General features: G+C 38.3%; 3 protein-coding genes across 3 annotated transcripts in view; all 3 read left to right on the plus strand.

The window, feature by feature from the left end:
* Positions 1-7,054, plus strand: part of lix1l (limb and CNS expressed 1 like) — a 12,831-nt gene extending 5,777 nt beyond the window's left edge. Inside the window, exons 2-6 of the mRNA XM_042507205.1 lie at positions 1,245-1,408; positions 2,592-2,732; positions 4,129-4,224; positions 4,664-4,741; positions 5,579-7,054. Of these exons, the coding sequence (XP_042363139.1) occupies positions 1,245-1,408; positions 2,592-2,732; positions 4,129-4,224; positions 4,664-4,741; positions 5,579-5,830 (731 nt within the window). The 3' untranslated portion in view covers positions 5,831-7,054. The remainder of the gene's footprint in view (positions 1-1,244; positions 1,409-2,591; positions 2,733-4,128; positions 4,225-4,663; positions 4,742-5,578) is intronic.
* A 4,020-nt stretch (positions 7,055-11,074) lies between these two features.
* On the plus strand, positions 11,075-18,537 carry sf3b4 (splicing factor 3b, subunit 4). Its single transcript, XM_042506634.1, has 6 exons — positions 11,075-11,148; positions 12,318-12,446; positions 12,570-13,112; positions 14,965-15,132; positions 16,562-16,723; positions 18,201-18,537. The coding sequence occupies exons 1-6, from the start codon at positions 11,115-11,117 to the stop codon at positions 18,371-18,373; spliced, it is 1,209 nt and encodes a 402-aa protein (XP_042362568.1). The 5' UTR covers positions 11,075-11,114; the 3' UTR covers positions 18,374-18,537.
* Positions 18,538-19,631: 1,094 nt separating this feature from the next.
* LOC121958282 (receptor-transporting protein 2-like) lies at positions 19,632-20,884 on the plus strand. Its single transcript, XM_042507170.1, has 2 exons — positions 19,632-19,982; positions 20,364-20,884. The coding sequence occupies exons 1-2, from the start codon at positions 19,822-19,824 to the stop codon at positions 20,683-20,685; spliced, it is 483 nt and encodes a 160-aa protein (XP_042363104.1). The 5' UTR covers positions 19,632-19,821; the 3' UTR covers positions 20,686-20,884.
* The last annotated feature ends 1,400 nt before the right edge of the window (positions 20,885-22,284 follow it).

Here is a 22,284-nt window from a genome sequence, read left to right on the forward strand (position 1 = left end):
AATAGTCCAGTAAAAGGTCAGAGATTCATTGTCTTCCATGTGTTTTCCAACATTTAACATAGATAATTTAATCTAATCTTTCAGTGAAAAAAGTCATGGTTTATATTACAATAAGCATTTGATATAAACAAAATTGTCCTTCAATTTTGGTTATTAGAAAATTGGTCTTAAACTTAATTCCGAATGGCATTAAAAAAGTCTTAAATCTACCTTGCCTTAGTTGCAGGAGCCCTGATTAAGCAGGTAAAAATCACTACATAAAGCAGTTTAACTTTATAAAATAGTGTTTTTCTGACACTCCTGTTGTGGAGGTGCTGCTAACCACAGTTTCCACTGTAAAAATGTGACTGGCCCTATTCTAGAGTCAGTGCTTGGTTTGTCCGCTCTGGGCTTCTGTAGAAACATGGTGGTGCAACATGGCGGTCTCCATAGACGAGGACCCACTCCCTATGTGGATAAACTGCTCTTTCTAGGGTAACAAAAATCTAACGATTCTTATTTTTAAGTGATTATACACAAGAGAAAACATACAATCATCATGTTCAATTTCTGCCAATCCTCTTAAATCCAACACACTAGACCCTTAATTGCACCTTAATTGTTGTGTTCAATAGCACAAGTTATTAGTTTTAAGAGAACAGTTTATAGTGAGCTTTTCTTTACTTTTACAAACAGTAAGAGCAGTAACAGAACAATTTGGATGGCACTTTAGGGCTTTACATCACTGATGTTAAAATATATTCCTGTTTGTTTACAGAGATTTCCCTCGTTACAAAGCTGCAGCCCTGAAACGCACTGATCAGGCTCCAGACTCTGTTCGTGAGCGAGGAGCAGGCTGCCTGTGTTCGCATCAAACAGCGAGAGCACAGCGGGAAAGAGCCGAGCGCTAAGAGAAGTCAAACAGCCCCGAATAATGTTGGCTGCACTCACATCTCCCTGCAGATCCAAATCCAAATAATCCTCTCTGACTCAGTCTCAGGTTTTTGCAGCTTCTCTTTGTTGTTGTTTCCTCTCGAAGAGCTGAAATGTAACTTTAGAGTTGAGGGAGTGTTTCTCCTCTGAGGTGATGCAGAATTTCCTCTGAGCTGCCACCTAAATATTTTCAGGAAAACCCCTTGGCATCCTCGAGGCGACCTTCCCCTCATGCTTTCCATCTTTGTGTTTTGAGAGGATGTAGCAGCGCTCAGGCAGAAAGTGTTGATATCGCACTGTGACGAGGCTTTTTTTGTCTCTGTGTCCTCCAGTAAACGTGGTGGAAGCTTTGCAGGAGTTTTGGCAGATGAAGCTCACCAGAGGGGCCGACCTGAGAAACGGAGCTCTAGTTGTTTATGAAATGGTCCCATCCAACAGCCCTCCATATGTCTGCTATGTCAGCCTTCCTGGAGGAAGCTGCTTCGGAAGTTTCCAGGTACGGTCATTACATTTTCTCAGCATGATTGTGCTATGGGGTTTCCATGGTCATGGAATACCTGGAAAAGTCATGGAATTTCATAATCATATGTCCCAGGCCAGGAAAAGTCATGGAATTAGGAAAAATCACTTAAGGTTTTGGAAAAACCTTGGACTTTTAATAGTTTTCTGTGAATAACCCTCCATTTATTTATTCCATTATTTATTTAAATTTATTCTTTTTGTTGCTGTCAATATGGTTCCCGCAGATCCTTAAAAAGTCTTAAAAGGCGTTGATTTCATTAATCTTAAAATAAGGCCTTAATTGGTATTAAAATGACTTCAATCAAACTCTCAAAAGTCTTGAATATGCCCAGACAAGGAAACAGGATTTTGTGATTTAAAAAAAAAGATTTAAGTTGTATTTTAAAATCTAAAAATAGTTAGTAAAATCTAATTTTAAAAAAGTCCCTTGAATCCTTCTTGTTAAACTCATGGCAATTAAGACGTGATGAGTGAGAAACTTAAAATGCAAAACAGCAAAATTATCCTTAACCCTATGTAACAAACATTTTTGTCACATTTCTTTCCCTCGGTGTTGGTTATTGTAAAATTGGTCTTAAATTTGATGCTGAGTAGCATTAAAAAAGTCTTGAAAAGAATTTTCCTAACTTGCCTTAGATGTAGGAACCCTGGTTTACCATCCTGTACGTTTCCCCATTTACTCCTCACGTTCGGTCTCTCCCTCCATGTATGCCTTCTAGCTGACATCATGTTTAAATAGTGCATGACATGTCTGAAAAATGCCGGGCAAGTTTTTCAAGAAACTTTTATTTATTACGTGTCCTGGAAAAGTCATGGAAAAGTTTTGAAAATTGGTCCATGAAAATGTGTGGGAACACTGGTGATAAGATCAGCACAGAGTTGTAGTTCTTTTATTGTTTAAAAGAACTTCATACTGTGTGATTAATGTAAGGAAAACGGCTGCTCGGGTGCCATGTGACAAGCTCACAAATTCCAACATGTTAGCAGCCACGGCATACCAAATATGGATGCAAGAGCACAAACAGATCATTTAGGTCTGTGCTCACTGTTGCTAACTTTACTCCTCATAAAAACTGGCTGTCTTTATTGTTTTGGCTGCATATCTGTATTTCTGATTGTATCGGACCGCTAATGCATTTTTCCTCCCTGTGTGACAGTTCTGTCCCACCAAGGCAGAGGCGAGACGCAGCGCTGCCAAGATTGCCCTGATGAACTCTGTTTTCAACGAGCATCCCTCTCGACGCATCACAGACGACTTCATTGAGAAGAGCGTCAGTGAGGCCCTGGCCTCGTTCAATGTAAGTCAAAGGATTACGGAGGTCCTTAAAGCTACAGTTGGTAACTTTTATGAAAATATTTTTTTGTCATATTTACTGAAACTGTCTCTATGTCCACACAGTAGGCTCTGAGTCTGTGGCAACAAAAAAATCATGTCCCTCCTCCTCCTTGTCCTCCTTGCCTTCTTATGGCATTTTCCAGACCCCACCAGGTTTGTTTTTATGGTTCCTTGAAAAGTCATGGAAATGTTTTGAAGTTTGTCCATGAAAATATGTGTGGACCCTGATATTTGATCAGAGCTGCCTAGTTTGACAGCAGTTGATGAGCAGTGATTGACATGACTGACAGCTGCGTTACAGACTCCTGGGCTCTGATTGGTTGTTTTCAGAGAGTTGTTTCTCGCAAAACATTAGAGGCAATACGAGGAGGGACATGATGATTTTCTATCTGTCTTGTGTTGTACTGTGAGGATCTAGTGACAATTTGAGCAAATATGACAAAAGTTACTTTTCTAAAAGTTACCAACAGACTATTGTTACCTCATTGCTATTGCATCTCTCCCCCTCTCACCCTCTCGCTTCCCCTCTCTCTTTCTCTCTCTCTTTCTCTTTCCTTTTTGTCTTCATTGTAATTCAGTTGTTATTTACGACATCTATTGCACGTCTGTTCGTCCTGGAAGAGGGATCTTCCTAAGGTTTCTACCTTTTTTTCTCCTGTTACAGGGTTTTTTTTGCATATATTCTGTGTATGTTCTAATGTATAGACACACTGTTATTTATTTACACACATACTTGTGTGATACACAGATGAGTATATGCTTTACTGAAGATGTTTTTTTTCTTTTTACACACTATATATATTATTTATTCTCACTTCTTTTTAGTTGATTTACATATTTGTATTTACTCCCTCACCCAGCATTAAGTGACCTTGACACATGGCGTCTGAGGAACAGCATTTCTTAGCTCGTAACGTCACTTATTTTCGCAGAATGAAATCCTTTAAGGGGAGCTCCCCGGTGTGTGGACTTCTTTTTTTCTCAGCCGGGAAGATCAAGTCACAGTATATCTGCGGTATATTGTGGAGATATATGAATAAAAATGAAAAGACATAGAATGTAAAAAGACAGAAAATGGCCCGTATTATGGATACATATGCAAGAACTTGACATTATTTGATATGCATGCATGTGTAATGCAGAGGCTGGTTCTATGTAAAGATTATTTTAAACCATCACACTCAATCTCTCGAGAAACTAGGAGACTTGCGTCAGATCATTTCAGACAGCTAACTCTTAGATGTCTTACTTAAATATCCCCTCTCTTCATATCCTCATTATTTTATCATTATTGTTTGTCAAACTGGTTTCTGGGTCAACTCAGTAGGCTAGCATGCACTGGTTGTTGTTTTTCACAGGGAAACAGAGAAGAGGCAGACAATCCCAACACAGGAATCGGGGCATTTCGCTTCATGCTCGAGTCCAACAAGGGAAAATCCATGCTGGAGTTTCAGGTGTGTGAAATGCAGGAAAGTCTGTGTTGTGTTAAGCAGCATTTTATGACCCTCAAATGCACCAGGATTGCGTGAAAATAGCATTGGCAAGGTTTTAGCCCAGACGCTGTGTTAAAATCTTCTGAATGTGTTGAGCTCCAGTAACAAAGACAGAGACCAGCTAAATGTTTTTTTGAAGAGATTTTTTATCTGTGTGCCTCCTGAAGTGAGCTACTGCAGTGAGGTAACATACAGCAGTTTGAGCCTGCATGTGATCTGTGTCTCTTGAACTAACAATGCAGTGCTTGAATCCAGGACATTTTAACCCTTTGCTAATTGGAAATGGGGAGTTTGAAGGAGACATGCATGGTTTGCAGTACTGAGTCGCTGCTATGTATCGAGTGTCCTGAAACGAGTTTTTTCCCTAAATCCTGCTGGCTCGGCCTTGTTTGTGTTTCAGGAGCTGATGACTGTGTTCCAGCTGCTGCACTGGAACGGCAGTCTCAAAGCCATGAGAGAACGACAGTGTTCCCGACAGGTACCGTCATTTAACCTCACAGATGGGTCCAATTATCCAAGCGCAGTAGTAGTTTTTGTCACTTTTCATCAAGTTTTCTAAACAAACAGATTCCTGTTTCAAATCTTTCCCGACATGCCGTGATTGGTCCAGACAAATTAAACATTTTTGTTTCTTGCCAAAAAGCAGCAGTGAGCTGGAAAACATCACTGTGGAAGAAGAGCTTCTTAAATTCTAACAGGCTACTGAAAAGATTGAAAAATAATCTGTAGTAGGGGTCGACTGATATTGGTTTTACAGGACCAATACCAAGTATTAGTACTTAATGAGACCAATAACCAATATTAGGAACAGATCTGCATTTACAATAAAAATTTAGAATTTTGAATATAGCAAAATTGAAACTTTCAACAGTATATACAGCAAGTTCCCAAAATCCTCTTTTATAAAAAATGAAAATAAAAAAAATACATAAAACAGTTGAGTGAGTTTTTACAAAGTAAAAGTTACTCCCATGCTTACGCTTTCTTTTGCACTTTTTATTTAATTAATTTAATTTGAGATAATTAAAATAAAACGCCGATACAGATAATCAGCGAAATCCCAAATGTCGGCCCCAATAATAGGCCAGGCTGATAATCCATCGACCCCTAATGGAGTGTGTAGCGTGTGCTCTGTGCTGCTGTGTACAGATGTTATCCTTCATCTGTGTAGATGCTCACATCGTTAGTTCTAGTTATGGTTATAGTTGTTGCTGCCGTGGTGTGGACGATAATAAACTGTACGATAATAACCCTGAACCTCACTTTATCTCAAGTTGGCAAAACCCCTTATCTTTCTCTCTTGTCGCATTTGCAGGAAGTGCTGGCTCACTATTCCCACCGGGCTCTGGACGATGACATGCGCACTCAGATGGCCGCCGACTGGGTGAACCGAGAACAGAGCGTGGCGGGCACCATCGCTCAAGAGGTGGCGTCGACGGAGCGAGAATTGGAGGACGCCAGGCTCGCGGGCAGAGAACTGCGTTTTTACAAAGAGAAGAAAGACATCCTGATGTTAGCTGTGGGCCAACTCAACGCGGCCAACACTGCCACCCTGCCCTCGCACTAAAGCTGCCGTCCATCATGGAAACATGCCTTCACACTCCGCAGGATTCCTGGTAACAGTATTGATCACGTCATAGATATGCAGGCGCTTCGTCTGACCTTTTAGGTTTCTTGTGTTTTGTTATGATGACCAGGTAATCAGGCCTTGACTTACAGTATGCACGTCCGTCCATAGAACAAACACTCGCCGCTATAGCCATTACCTCTTTGTGCCTAGGGATTACAGGACAACAGGCCTTTTTTAAAATTACCTGTAAACTTTCTTGGCATTCCAGCAGACTGGGGCTTACATGTTTTTCGTTATTATTATTAAACACAGCCTGCCTTTCATCAGTGAATGTACGGGACATAAACCCCTTAAACCCAACACATTTGATCATTCTGAAGTTTGTTTCTGTCATGTTTTGGTGTTTTTATTTGCTTATACTATTCTGAACTCCGGCAAGTGAAGGTGTTAAAATATATGGGTCTTCTAACCTTTGGAACAAGTACCCTGTGCCTGTTAATAATTCAAATATCTTCACAAAAACAGTAATAACTCTTCCATAATAGGCACATAACCTTTTATTTGGTTTACAGAAGTGGATAATAGTGTAAATATGTGGAAATTGCAACCTCAAATTCAAGTAAGAATTGAAACATACCTATCGGCTCATGTCATAATTTGGGGTACTTTGCTAAAATGTCAGCAGGTGACTGATTGCTCTGACAGCAGCTCAGGGTTTTTTTTTAATCAGATAGTTAACCATCACTATGTTTTATTTTTTTTGTGAAGGCTTTCCACAGTTATTTTAGTGTTCATTTTATGCTTGGTGACCGTGACACTAGCTGAATGTATATTTTCAGTGAGCTATCAACTAAAGGACCTGCGAATCGACGCCGTTTGACATATAGATGATTAAAATGCTCTTGTGAGACATGTAGGGCTGTACCGAACAGTTCAAAGCTTCTTCATAATGTTGACATTTAAATTCTAAATCGTATGCTGTGCAGCATTTTTTATTATGTCCATTCATTCTGTTCAAACCAGGTATTTCTGAACAGTCGCAGATAGGAATAAGCTACACAAATATTATAAGTCTTGTAGTATATGTAGGATTAGACTCCTGTGGTAGCTGTGGAGGTTTGTGTCCAACTCATGTGTCTCAAACATTTCCAGAGAAAAATGTTGAAAAAAATCTAAATGTTAAAATTTCATTAAAAAACTTAGATTTGATATTTTCCAAAATACACAACTGTACAACAAATACATAAACATGTTTTCAAGTGACAAAGTATTCTTCTTCAAATCATTTTTGTTGATATTTAGCCTCTCAAAAAAAAAATTGCACCATGAATTACATTTATTTATTATACAAATTTTTCAAGACCTGGAAAAGTCATGGAATTAGTGAAAATCATTAAAAAAAAATTTTGTGTATTAAAATTGTTATAGTTATCCTCTGTGGATAACATTTCACGTGACATGTGACATGTAATGACAAATTAATTTACTGTAGTTGTTTATGTATCATAATACTGATAATGTGTGGATGTGTGACAACATTTTGTTTGCCGTCACAAACGTTTCTTTATTTTCTCCTCGAGTCCTTGAAAAGTCAGGTGATCAGATCTGAACAAACACTGAATTCAGTCTGACAGTAGAATGTCAGTGTTGTTTTATTTTGCCGCTCTTGCTGCAGAGGAGCATTAACTATGGTCGTCAATGTGAAAATGCAAATGAACTTATCTGGAGTATTAGGTTTGTCCATTCTGGGCCACTGTAGAAACATGGCGGTGCAACATGTCAATCTCTGCAGATGAGGACCCGTTCTCTTTGTAGATATGAATGTCTCACTGTGAGGCGACAAAAACAGAGTGATTATAAATTTTAGGTGATTATACACTAAAGAAAATATACTTATTATATTAGATTTCATTTCTGCTAATATATCCCCCAAAACCACATTTAAAACTTCATCTGAAAACCTCAATAGAAGCTTTGTGTGTTTTTTAAAAAAAAAAAAGAAAAAAAAGAAAAGATGTTCGGTACAGCCCTAGACGCAGGTTATATTTGTCACGTGCTTCATTTAGAGGAGTGAGTTGTTGCTTGGTAGAATAAAAAATGTCGGTCTGGATCTCAGCAGAAACAACGAATAGCGGTTTGGAGGTAAAACGTGAAGGCCAAAAAATGAGTTGAGGGCTCTTTTGTTTTTAACAAGCTGATTCATCACGTGTGAGTCACTGTGGTCGATACAAACCAGTCCTGGCACTTGGTGGTTTATGTTTGTTTGTTTTTTTTGACATACTGGGAGCAGAGTCTTTTTGCTAGCAGTGCTGGTGTATAACAATGTATGTAACTTGCATTTCTCAAAATGTTTCTATGTCGAAGGACCTGATTTATACTGTAAATGTGATATCTTTATATTTCTCTATGTATCAAAAATGTATTGAATACATTATACGGATGAAGGCGTTTCAGTGAGTAGCCTTTTAAAGACCCCGTCTGAAGGAGAGTTTAATTGATCACGTGCGGCTCTGGCTGGATGGAAATGTGGGCAGTGAGTTATGCAAGTTAAACAGCAGGAGGGCTCATTCTCACTGCTGAATGGCGGATTGTTAACAGCAGAAACTGATTACACTAAATCTGGGGAAAACAAAGACGCAGTGCTCGAGTGTGATTAAAGCCAGATCCAGCTTTATTATTTTATTGCTTTGTCTCCTCCCTGGGATTACTGTGCCTTTATGAAATTGGTAACATGCAACAGTTTGAAAAATGTTTAAAAAAAAAAAAAAAAAACTCTTCATTTTATTCAGTGAGGTCTTTAAAAGACATTCTACTCTTCTTTACAATGTTTGGTTAGTGTTTTCATGTAAAGGTAAAAGTCTAGATTACATGCTATATTACTGCTACAGTACCTTAAAGGAATGGTTCGACATTTAGGAAAATTTGCTTACTCACTGTCTGGCGGTGAGTAAAATGAGAACATTAATAGGATTTTCATGTCCGTCCATTTAATATAAGGCTACAGCTAGCAGCCTGTTAGCTTATTTCAAAGGCAGGAAGCAGTTGCCTGAGGCAGCTTAATGGGACATTTCACCTAAAAATCAAAAATATATATTTTTTCCTCCTACCTGTAGTAGTATTTATCAATCTAGACTGTTTTGCTGTGAGTTGTGGAGTATTAGAGATATCGGCTGTAGAGATGTCTGCCTTCTCCAATATAATGGCACTTGGCTTTTGCTGCACAAAGTGCCACAAGAAAAAAAAAGAAAACATTTGAAAAACTCAATAGCAATGTCTCTTTCTAGAAATCTTGACCCGGTTACTCAAGATAATTTACAGACCTTGATGTGAAGAGTTTCGTGTAGGAACTATTTTCTCTCTGCTGACCCACGTCATCAACTGTATCACTGCGCAGAGGGAAGTGTGCATCTATTACTAGCCCAACTAGCACCACGGAGCTAGCTAACATTACAGCTCAGCTGAGAAGAACTTCATTAATGTTACATCTTGCACTGTCATGAGCACAAACTTTTTGTCCATGAGAAGATGCACACTTCCTTCTGTGCATTGATACGGTTGCCGGGTGTAGTTCAGTAGAAAGAAAATAGCTCCTACATGAAACTGTTCACAGCAAAGTCTTGCGTGACCAGGTCATGGTTTCTGGAAAGAGACATTGATGTTTTTCAAGCTGAGTGCCATCTATATCCATGATATTAGAGAGATGGCAGACATCTCTACGGCCGATATATCCAATATAAAAAATAAAATAAATACCACTAAAGAAAAGAAGAAAAATATGTCATTTTGATTTTGGAGTGTAGTGCCCCTTCATTATTCACAGCACAGAGATGAAATAGACATTGTTTTCGTCTAACTCTCTACCAGATGGAAATTAAATATGTTTCCCCAAATGTTGAACTAAACGTTACAGTTACATGACATTAGATTATGAAGGATTTATTAAATCTTACTATCTTTGGTATACATTTATAATCCTTATATATTGTTTGTTTGGTACTCAGCCTGCAAAATATGTATGCTGCACAAGCAGAAAAATGTTTTTGTAATTTTGTCTTCTCGGCAGAAACCCTCCAGCTCTCTTCAGTGAATACTGAGAAGTTAAAACAGACCTTTAAACTGTTACAGACAGAAATTTTTGACCTCACAATTGAACCTTCTTAATCTCTCATCTTCTTTTTCAGGCTAATGTTTTCTGAATTTGTCACAGATTTTATCGTCCCATAAACCAATATGCTGAGATTAGCAAAGCTGAAATGTAATTAATGGGGAAAAACTCAACAAATATTTAAATGAGCTGGCTACAGAGGCTGAAGATTTTGAATTGTTTTGTTTTGTTACTCATTTCGATGCGTATTACGAGTGTGATTTTCAACCACAAGCCATTAATCTCAGAGTTCTCTTCTTACAAATGCCTTTAACCTTTCTTTGGGATCATTATCAATGAAGGCTTTTTTAAACAATATTTTTTTTTTTTTTTGCTATCCATTTTATAAACAAAAAAAAAAACCCTTGGACTTTTCATCTTTTGGCTTTGATGCATGATGTGTTGATTAAGTTTTTGTTTCATTTTTCTATACAGTATTGTTTTATAAAAGTCTTTCTGAAGGCCCTTATTGTATGTATTTTCTATGAACATTTTGTATTCAGTGTTTATACTTTTAGTAGATTTATATGATGTAATAAAATGGCTCATACAAATGTTTTTAATTGGTTATTTCACTTATCTCAATGCTTACTGTAGGACACAACTAAGACCATGTAAGTATAGTAATAATATGGAAAGTTTTAATGATACATATGTAATTTACACTAATGAAAAGGGAGCTTTTTTACAAACATTTTAAAAACCCATTGTTTGCACTAAACACAACAATAGTGTGCTTTAAAACACATTTGGCCTTGGGCCGTGTTGTTATGGAGTTAACTTAAAATGGCTAAAAAAGGGGAAAACACTAGAAAAAAATATCATAACTATGATCCTTTCAAATGTTCCAGGCAATACATGCTGCATACATGCTTATGAGAGGAAATGTTATATTAAACAACAAAGTGAAAAATAAAAATAAAATAATAAAAACATACAAGGGGAAATATTGCATACATTTCCCAGTTACCTGATGAAGTGAGAAATATTTTATTTGCGTTTAATTTAATTTAATTTAATTTAATTTCAGTTTAGTTTAGTTTAGTTTAGTTTAGTTTACTACTTCCGCCTCCGGCACACGGACAGGAAGAGGCGGGGCCCCGGCTAAGGACGCTCGCCTGGCGTTGTTCATTCAACATGGCAGCGGGACCAATTTCAGAAAGAAACCAAGGTAACTTTGTCATTGTTAAACCTGTTTCAGCCTTTCAGTGCTCTCTAATTATGAATCTGCGTGTGGGTTGCACTTCAAACGGTTTAACTTGTTCATATGAGCCCCGCTGGCCGTCCTGTTAGCTCACAGTTCGTGGTTAACAACCGGTTGATCACATGGAGGTGTTGTTAGCTCGCATTACCGCTAATTTAGCAATTGAATGAAGCTGTTTTTATTATAATGTATTTGACGCGTTTTCTGCAAACTGACCTATTTGTAGCATTGAATTTGATTATTGTAAAGTAACGTTAGGGTGGCTGTTGTGAGCATGTTTGAAGCGGAGGTACGTCCTGTTGGTTAACAGCTAAAGTTAGCCTAGCAGGCTAATGATGTAAACTGCATTTTTTTTGTCACTGCACTGATAATTCAGATGTCGCTTCGGGGACTTGTACACAGCTAGGAAGATAATCTATAGAAGTTATTAATAGTATTATGGTTATCCAGGTGGATTAGACAGCTAATCATTGATAACTTATCCAGATCTGTCAATAAAAGGTAAGACAGTTTATTATTCGGATCTTATGAGATATTTCAGGAAAGACACATAAGTTACGTACCTCATATTCAAATATAAGGGTTTCTAATTATGTATTATACTTGATATATTTTCTAAAAGTCTATGTCGTGTCCTCCAGCTGTAATCTCAAAAGGATATTTAACTTCATTTTACAAAGCTTTCATTCAGTGCTTGCAGTAACAATGAGCTTCTTTGTTACTTTTATTGTTTATGTATATATTTATACTTAGCTACTGAAATTCAACTTAATTTTATTCTGTGAGATATGGATAGTTCAGAAATGGTTGTGATGGGATTAAATAAAAATGATTAATAGAAATGCATTTTACTTAATTAGCTCTCCCTTAAATTACTTATTTTTCTCCCCCCTTGTACCGCTTTCTGTTTCACCTTCCCGTTGTCATCTTCCTTGTTTTGAATTTTGTTTTTCCTTTTAAAATTGTGTTCCCTTTTTCCATATCGTGTGCTATCAGAAAACAAATTCAGCTTACTTAATTTAAAATTATTTTAAGCAAAGACAAACAAAGCCATGTCATTATTTTTTTTCTTAGAAATTTGACATCTAAGATCATTTCCATACACGTTTATTTTTAATTTGTATTTATTTTTTCAGACGCCACTGTGTATGTCGGTGGCTTGGACGAGAAAGTGTCAGAGCCGTTACTATGGGAGCTTTTCCTTCAGGCTGGTCCTGTGGTCAACACACACATGCCCAAAGACAGAGTGACAGGCCAGCATCAAGGTGAGTATCAACGAAAATTCTCTAAAACTATCCAAAAAAACCCTCTAAATCTTTTGCATCGATTAAATTATTTTCTTCAGATAAATAACAATCATGGAAAAATGTTTTCACTTGCGCTCTCAGGTTATGGCTTTGTCGAGTTCCTTAGTGAAGAGGATGCTGACTATGCCATCAAAATCATGAATATGATAAAGCTCTACGGCAAACCCATTCGAGTTAACAAGGCATCAGCGCACAACAAAAACCTGGATGTGGGTGCTAACATCTTTATCGGTAATCTGGACCCAGAGATCGATGAGAAACTGCTCTATGACACATTCAGTGCCTTTGGCGTGATCCTCCAGACGCCAAAGATCATGCGAGACCCAGACACCGGCAACTCTAAGGGTTATGCTTTCATCAATTTTGCAAGCTTTGACGCCTCAGATGCCGCCATTGAGGCCATGAATGGCCAGTACCTCTGTAACAGGCCCATCACGGTGTCCTACGCCTTCAAGAAGGACTCCAAAGGAGAGCGACACGGCTCGGCTGCAGAGCGACTCCTGGCTGCACAAAACCCTCTCTCTCAGGCAGACAGGCCGCATCAGCTGTTTGCAGACGCTCCACCACCACCGAGTGCTCCGACACCGGTTCTGACTGCAATGGGAACTGCGATGCCCATGCCAGGTATGACCAAAGTACCGTGGTTACACACAGTAGACGGTAAAACATGTAAGATGTTCTCTCTCTCACTTTAATCAGACATTACCGTTTTTAACCATTACGGGGTTCACACGGATCCTTAAAAAGTTTTTAAAGGCAATACATTCATTAATCTGTAAATAAAGCCTTAATTTGTATCAAAATGAGAAGCACTCATGGAGAGTAGGATTTTATGAATTTCAAAAAAACTGTTTTTTTGTTAAAATCCACCATGTTCCTCCTCTTAAACACATCATGATGGGAATCCAGACAGTAAAATCTCACATGCAGAGAAAAAACACAAAATTGCCAAGAAAACTGGCCACACTTGGTTAGTAAAACAAATCGATTATTGTAATGATATGTTGATTGACTTCCATGTGTTCCACTCAGTGTTTTCTCCTATAATTGACATAGGGAATTCAATATTTTCATCGGACAAAATGTCATGTTTTATGCATTACTTTGTACATTATTGTTGTGTCTAATGCTGAAGATTTTTCAACCACTATTTGTTATTTATCAGCAGTTGAAGAAAGTTACCATTAATAATAACTTAATAGGTGATAATTTAAGGTCATATGCTCACAGAAAAAATAATGTATTGTAGTAAGAGATCAGCGTTATATTAAATATACTTGATGTATCGCTAATTGTTCCACGTGGGGGTGTAAAATGAATATATCGTGAACGTCGAGTAAAAATTGTCAAGAACTGTTAGTGTTTTTCCCCACTCGCAGTGAATAAATTACCTTGTTTAAAGGCATTAAGGTAACAGTTTTGCTTTCTACTAACTGATAACATCTAACTGTTGAACAGAAGCTTCAAGTTCATAGCAAAAACATTTCTGGCCTTAGATGACCTGGGTGCTTCAAAATAAAAGCACCAGTGGTTCGGCTTTGATTTATTTCATTAAAACAATTCCTTATGTAACTTAATTGCGACAACATTTTATTGAACTTCATTATAACGGTATCTTATGTAACTTTATTGTAACAGTGTTTTTTTAGCTTTATTACAACAGTAGCAACTTTATTGAACTTTAATGTAACTGTGGTCAATTTAATAGTTTTGTATTTTTGTAGTCTACAGTAGTTTAGAGGAAATTTTAAAATACTGAGATACTATATATACTATACTATACAGTGTTAATTTTAAGTAATATCGCCCAGCCCCAAGTTGATTGTCTTATCTTTGGTTTGCAATACAAGCAGAATGGGAATTGCACTACTGGCTGCATTCACTTTTTTGTGCCTTCCACTGTTACATTTCTTGAATGTGACAAAGATATGATTTCTGCAGCAAACTCATCCTAACAAGGTGCAAATAGCTGAGTTTGTGCTACAGTTATACATGTACATCTTAATGTGTTATTTCTGGACTTTTTCTTTCCCAAAACTAATCAGTGGTGTAATGTGTGTCTCCTATAATACTCTGTCATATTCCATATACAGCAGCTGCCTCTGATTAATGGCTATAGATTGGGCAGTTGATTGTGGTGAGTGTCCATGAGAGCAGATAACAGGTTTTTATTACCCGCGGCGAGATGAAGTGGAACTCTTTGGGAAAAGGAAGTGAGCTCCTCTGAATGGTGCATATTTAATCAGCAGGTGATAATGAGATTGATTTGATTTAATCTTGGGGGATGATGTCTGTAACTGAAAGTGATCAGCTGACAAATGAGCCCCTTTTATGAGACACTTATGAAATTTTGAAATATATAACAATGGCATAGAAGATTAAAATGTGTAACTAATTCATCAGTCAGACAGCCTGACTTTGTGTACTGTGAGAATAAAAAAATAACCACTTGTAAATTCCACTTGTTTCTGTGCAGGCATGCCTCCTCCTGTTTTTCCTCCCGTTCCTCCACCTGGATCGATGCCTCCAGCAATGCCCCCTTCGATGGCCATGCCTCCAAATGCAGGAGCACCAGTCCCACAGGGCGGCGGTGGTGGACCTCCACCTGGACCACCACCTTTCCCTCCTGGCAGCATGCATCCAGGTAATAATTTGTTAAAGATTCCAGTGTGTTCGCACAAGGTCCCCATGGTCATGGAAAACCTGGGAAAGTCATGGAATTTCTCAACTTAATTTTCTAGGCCTGCGAAAGCCATTGAATGAGTAAAATCCTAGAAAGTTTTGGAAAACTTGTGGAATTCTGTTGTGTGTTCTGAAATGAATCAGTGTATCCTCATACAGCTGTTGGTATGATATCTAAGGAGTTAACGCCCACGACTGACGTCATCACGTTATTTAATCAAAAGGGTATTACACAGATATTTATAGGGGGGTTCTCACATAAAACTAGGCCATCTATGCAGTCGAAAGACAAAAATACTTTTATAACCGGTGCTAGATGACCAGAGAAAACAAATAAAAGTGACAGATTTGCTCAAGAGGTAGAAAACCTACAACTACCAGAATGCAGTGCACTGTACCAGACCAATAAACACTCAAGCTGGGAGGTGATGTAATGTGTATCGGTTCGTGTGATACAACGGCAGTCGGCTGGATCTGGTAATACAGTTAAATGGTCGGCTAAAACTTGCCCTCTGGTTTCACTTTGCAGGTAGCACTCATTCCCTGATTACAATTTCTTGCTATCAACACAGCTGAACAGGGCGTTAAATATGTTTCTAAAAACATTTTAGCTCATAAGTTGGCAGTGCAGCAACATACTCTTGATTTATATTCAAGCAGCACTGCCTACTTTTACCATTAGGCCAGATTTCAGTTTGAGTTTGAGAGACAGAGAGAGGTGTGGGTGAGTGTCTTGATCCAGCTCTACACCCTTAATGTCTGCGATCGCGGCATGTTTGGCAGGTATTACAAAAATGCGTAACTGCAGCCTGCAGTTAGAGCAAAAGCCAGAGAACTGGTGAAACACTGTTGGCTGACATAAAATTTGCCATCCGTTTCACCGTGGGGCGAGGAGGGATATCTAGACAACCAGTTAGATAGAGAGAAATTCACCACAGTTCATCGACACAGACTGCCCACACTGTTTTGATGGAAAGCTGGTTAAAAATCAGCAAAGTATCCCTTTAGTGTAAACTTAAGTAGAACTTAAGTTTTATCTTGTGACAATCTACTTAACATTACTCTCACAGGATATGATCACTGGTCTCGATGCCTTTGCTATTCCCGACTACTTCTTTAAATTGTACTGCAACTTGAGATGGAGCAATGATCCTGTTACACATTATTGGTCAAGGAAATTATATTTTGGGTCTTTGAACAGTCATGGAAAAGTTTTGATATTTTATCCATCCTGTTCAAAGTGGCTGCAAGGGGGAAGTTTTGCAAAAACATACTAACAAACAAATGTAACAGATCTATGTGTCCTCAGGTTTTGTCGTGCATGTTAAAACTCGTAAAGACTATTTCCTTGTTCGAGCGCGCCTGTAGACTAAATTGTTTCTGTTGCACAGGTATCCCTCAGATGCCCATGCCCCCTCCTGGTCCTCCTGGCATGGTGCCTCCACCTCCTGCTCCCCCAGGATCAAATCAACAACGGGCACCACCACCCCCTGGCATGCCCCCTCCCCCTCCTATGGGCATGCCACCCAGAGCACCATATGGACCTCCCATGGGTAAGCACCGTGGTGTTTTTCAAAAATGTGTTGTCAAATAAAAGCTTAGAAGTGCCTCAAAATATTATTGTCTGTGATAATACAACCGAAATATCAATAATCATCCCTCTACAAATGTGTCATGTTTTCAGTATTGGCACACTGGCTTGTGTTGCTATGACTACCATGTAAAATTAGCCAATATGGTTGGGCCTGCTGGGTTGTCTTAGCACGATGAACTTTTAAAGAACACCTTCATCAATGTCTAACTTTAATACTGAAAAGAAGAAACAGTAGACAGTTGACAATCATGAGGGAAACGGGGTAAAATTGTGAAATTCTGGGCCAGTACCAGTGGACTATTGGTGGTGGTGTTATTTTGTTTTTGCAGTATTTATTCCAGCTTTTGCACCAGGGACAAAAAAGAAATGATAAAAATAGAAATGAAATGTAATTTAGTCCTTTTTTTACATTATCTTTAAACGAGTAAAAATTCAATCATACAAATTGAGGAAACAACCTTTAAGATAAGGTTCTTTCACATTAAAACTGTGTTTTTAAAATGCTTCAAAAGTGTTTTTTACTACATATAATATACCATAATTCCCTTTCTAATATCTGTTTTATATTGTTGTGAAAACATTAACAAATTTATTCTTCAAATAAACATCATGATAACTTCCCTTCCTCTGGTACTCATTTCTACTGAATAGCGCTTGAATGCATTGTTATGTAAATCGGTGCAATTTTTTTTTGTTCCATGCTGATGCACTGACTGAGTCATGGGATACACACCACTATGTCATGAGCAGTTCATGGGCATGGGCTTAATTTTCAAGCCCATGCAGAGCACTTATTTGCATGATCGAAACATCAACAATACACCCACTGTCTAGGAGTGGCAGAAAATGTGATTCAGTATAGCATGGAAATAATTTATTTGGCAATAATGTAGATACATGGATGCCAAGTTTGAATTTTTAAAATGATATAAATCATTACTGTATCACACTAATATTGTACCGTAACACAAGTATCATGATAATATCGTATCACGGGGCCTCTGGTGATTCCCACCCCTGCCGCTGGCTTGCTGTGAGTTCTCTGTACAATGACCTGCTCTATTCACTCATGGGCTCAGCTGGACATTGTACGGACTTTGTTTTAGGGCACTGGCAGGTTAAAGTTTGTTTAATTTCCAGTCCAGCTGATCTAGATATTTGCATTCTCACTTGCTGCTCCTCTGGGTAATGTCAGTTCAGGGTTGCAGTGTTGCAGGGGCTCGATTGAAGGGCCAAAAAGCCAGAATATGTTATAGATAATTAAACTAATGTTTCCTTTTCCAGCAGTCTCCAAAATGCTTATTATTCACCACATCTCTGAACTCCTGCCTATGATTCTTATTTAAAACGCTGAAACTTAGTTTACTGTGTTGAGAGCTTCTGGTCAAAGGTTAAGATTTCGTCATGTCACGACCCTCTTGTTGTGTCTTTCTCAGGTCACCCTGTTCCTCCAGGTATGAGAGGGCCTCCTCCTCCCATGCCTCCACCCGGCTACGGTGCTGGCCCTCCTCGTCCTCCTCCTTTTGGCTTCCAGAGAGGACCTCCAATGCCTCCAAGGCCCCCCGGTGTCCCACCCCGCGTTCCCTTGAGAGCACCAATGCCGCCGTAATCCACCCCCAGCTGCAGAGACGGGCTCTCATTTTTCTTTTTTTAAAAAAACATCTGAAGATCTGCTCAAGTTTGAACTAGTGAGAATAATTTAACCACCTGTTTGTATTTTTTTTGGTCATTGTACAGATGAAGACCTTTGGTGAATAAAAATTTTAGTACAAATTTGGGATTTTTTTTCTTTCTCACCCACAAATATAACTTGTGATGATTAACCTGTGCGTGGTCAGTCTCATGGTAATAAGCCTTATTCATGGCAGACATTTTGATATGTCATAGAAGGGAGAGTAAAGGTGTGATTGATAATAGCTGTTTCTATTTTAGGGCCCTGTTTCGCTGGCTGCTGACTCAGTTACTGACTTCATTTAAATGGAGCCATTAGTAATGTTGTTTGTTCCACCTGTGGTTTCACTGACATGTTAGACTACAGTCAAAATGTGTGCTGTTGGTAAAAGGTGGAAGTTTTGGTTTGATGGTGTTTATGGTAAACATTCAGTGGAGTCAGCAAAAGCACTAGTGATCAAGCATAATGAATATTTCTGTTGAATGTAATGGCTGTATGGACAGTAGTTGTCCTTGTATTTTTAGTGCTCAGTAGCACATAACAGCAGTTTGTTACTCCACCTAGCTCATTACATTAAAATGTTTATGGGTTAAATATAGCAGGTTAATCCAACATTATATGTAAAATGCTCTGAAAGTAGACATTTGGCATTATAAAGAAATTTTGAAAGTATATTTTTATAAAGATACTTAACTACTCAAGTCATCAAAATGCAGGATTACTAGTAAGAATATTTTCAAACTGCAAAAAAAGAAAATGCTCCTACAAAATGAAATGAAAAGTACACAAGGTACACAAGATTTTATTTAAGACCAGAGTATCCTAATCTCCTCCCTCACATGAACCACCCAAGCCTGTCAATTTGGACAGCGGGTAACACCCAACAACAAAGTGCAAAAACCTGCAGTTCTCCTAAAAATACTTTTATCCTTCAAGTTTTCATCAAATCCCTGCAAGTTTGACAGATGTCCTGAGATATTTAGTTTTTATAACCACATAAAGGCAGCAGTCTTGTTTCAGTGATTTCAAACTGTCTGATATGTTAGTGAGTAAAAAGTTGAAACTACCCAAACACAGGAATCCATTTTCCATATATGGGCTTTCCTTCCTCTTCATTTCTGTGTACAAGTTGGCGATCTGGTTATGAGACATTCTAGTGACTAATTTTCTTTCTATGCTTTACATCTGCCCCAGGTGAAGTAGACCTATTGTTCCCTATTATTCCATTGAAGTGCCAGTGTAAATCCGAAACTTAAGGAAACCAGTTTTAAATGTCATTATCCCCAAAACTATTTATTGTCAACAGTGTCAGCTGCTGGCATACTGCACAAATCAGCTATTAGTGCTTTGACTCTTCTTCAGCAAACAGCACCACTGGCATCAGAATGGCACAATTTGAATCACAGTGGACAAATCTATTTCGGATTAAAGCAAATAATCTTCGGAGGATTCGGGGAGACTCCTGGCGTCTGGAGACTGATGAAAGCATTGTTCCTGACCGCCTGAATGCTGGCTGGATGCAGTGCATCAAGAATACAAGTGCAAGGTCAGTGATCTTGGAAAAATCACCTTTGTGTATAGTTAGGTTTATTTATATGATAGTTTTGTGACTGCATTTAGTTTATTAGGGCTTTTGTTGATGTATGTATACTTAGTGTGGATGACAATATGTCTGATTTAGGGACAAAAACTGCTTCCACAATGTAAACCAATGATAAAGTCAGGCTAGGGAAATCAATGTAAGTTATTTCCATGTCTGTGACTCAGTTGTTGCAGTTAGAATTATATCGAGAAAGGAAATAATCTCATTGGTAGGAAAATGGGTTTTAGACTGTCAACACTTGAACAGCAGATAAGAGAAAGAGTTTATTTTTTTAAAAGGGCCAATTTAAACTTTCTTTAACATGGGCCCTCTTCAATTTTCAAGGTTTAATTGCACGTGTTGGAGGGCCTGGCCCTCCAACGTGGTGACCGTGGTTTTCCATATGCACCTGGAAAATGGGAAGGGTGTCGTCAAGGTGAGGCCCCTCAATCAGGGCTGCAATAATTGCAAGACGATGGTGAAGCCCAGCATCGACGACGACAACATTGACATCCTCCTGGATAATCTGGTGGAGAAAATAAGGATACAATGCTACGATAAGCCACAGAGAAGAGGGAGCAAATCTTTTATCCCTCTGGATATCAGAAGTCAGCATGAGCCGAGTCTTTGCCAGGCCTGTCAGCTAGGCATCTGTGGAAGGAGCTGAGCTTGGCTTGCTGAAGAGTTTAAATGTTTCATGCTTAAATTCATATAAGCAAAGCATCTGTTGTGTGAGACCATAGAATAATAATAATAATAATAATGATCTCTTTCTATATGTAAGACTCTTGCTGTCTATTTTCTTTAAAATATAAATTTGTATGCTCAGAAACATTAAACCATCTCTCTTATAAACAGAAATTGAATGAATAAAGACTATACAATCAATAAAGCATGTAAATTTGTGATTTGCAGCATGGGTATTTCATGTTTTCAAAAACTTTGTCCTGACTTATTTATTATTTGTATAAAAGAGTCTTTAAGATAAACTAAAGTGTAAGCTGTATTACATGTAAGAGAAAGGCAACATAACACCAGAACATGGCAGTGGTGGGAATGCAACACAAAAATGTTTCAGTTTCATTTCTCTTGCAGTCCTTAAAGTGAGCACAGCCAACCCAATCCTTTAAGGAATATAATCAACTGCTTAAGGCCCCCTAGTCTCTGGGAACCCCTCTATAAAACAGTTATAAATGAACATTAGACTTTAACAAAATTAATAATGAACTTCCCAAACAAAACATTTTCTTTTGCCAACAAATAGCAACAAAACAAGCTCAGCAGCAGTGTTTTAAAGCATAATATGTGTTCTCTGCATTCATTGTTTATATCTTAATAGATTGAGAGAGAGATTATCAGATAGACAGAGTCTGATAGATAGACAGAGACAGACAGACAGATAGATAGATAGATAGATAGATAGATAGATAGACAGATAGACAGATAGATATAGGGCTTTCATTATTAACCCACTGATCACAAATCACAATGCAATTGAAGTCACTTATTAGCGTTTTTGTTTTTTAAATTTTTATCACATTAATTGAGGGCTGACCTTCCTGTCTTTAAGAGGGTATACCAGCTGAGATTTAAAGCCACAGTGATGATACTGGTATCATTTGAAACTAGATGAGCTGAGAACTCCAGTGGTACTAACCATGTTATGCTAGTTTCTCTAAGCTGAATAACGCTCCAAATTTAACCTCTGCTTGGCATTGCGCTTACACAGCGTTTACTGCTGATATCAGGATGGCTTTGTTGCAGAAGTGTAGTGCTAACCCTCGAGGTCCTGCCTTTCTCTGCCAGCACTGTTGCCATTGTTCAGCACTGTTTATGGAGTTAACACCTTTAGCAGCTGGCCATCAGCTCAAACATCTCTATGTTGACAACCATGTCAAGACAACTCATATCATGTGAATTTCACATAGGGTACTTTTTATAAAGTTGTGATATTCTTTCATATTGCAACAACCATATGTCATGTCCTTTCATGCCTGCATGGTGGATCATTCAACCTGTTTTGAATTTACGGTGTCACCACAAATAATAATAGACCTACAGTATTTAGAAGGTTTTTTTTTACAAGAAATCCTGAGAAAGATATCACAATTCTGGTCACCTGCTCTTTTTGCACAGTCAGGCTCCCAGCTCTCAGTCAGTAATTTTCCATTCACCCTGGCTCTTTAGCACTAGCCACATCCTCCTCATCAAGACAATTCAGCTCACCTGTTTCCCATACCTCTCTGCCAGCATTTATACCCCAACC

This window comes from Plectropomus leopardus, chromosome 18 (assembly GCF_008729295.1).
Source record: "Plectropomus leopardus isolate mb chromosome 18, YSFRI_Pleo_2.0, whole genome shotgun sequence".
NCBI lineage: Eukaryota > Metazoa > Chordata > Actinopteri > Perciformes > Serranidae > Plectropomus > Plectropomus leopardus.

Coding starts and splice junctions, on each gene's coding strand:
- LOC121958282 (XM_042507170.1), top strand. CDS start 19,822: ATGGCACAATTTGAATCACAGTGGACAAATCTATTTCGGATTAAAGCA. Junction 19,983..20,363: donor ATCAAGAATACAAGTGCAAG/GTCAGTGATCTT, acceptor TCAATTTTCAAG/GTTTAATTGCACGTGTTGGA.
- sf3b4 (XM_042506634.1), top strand. CDS start 11,115: ATGGCAGCGGGACCAATTTCAGAAAGAAACCAAG. Junction 13,113..14,964: donor AACTGCGATGCCCATGCCAG/GTATGACCAAAG, acceptor GTTTCTGTGCAG/GCATGCCTCCTCCTGTTTTT. Junction 16,724..18,200: donor ACCATATGGACCTCCCATGG/GTAAGCACCGTG, acceptor TGTCTTTCTCAG/GTCACCCTGTTCCTCCAGGT.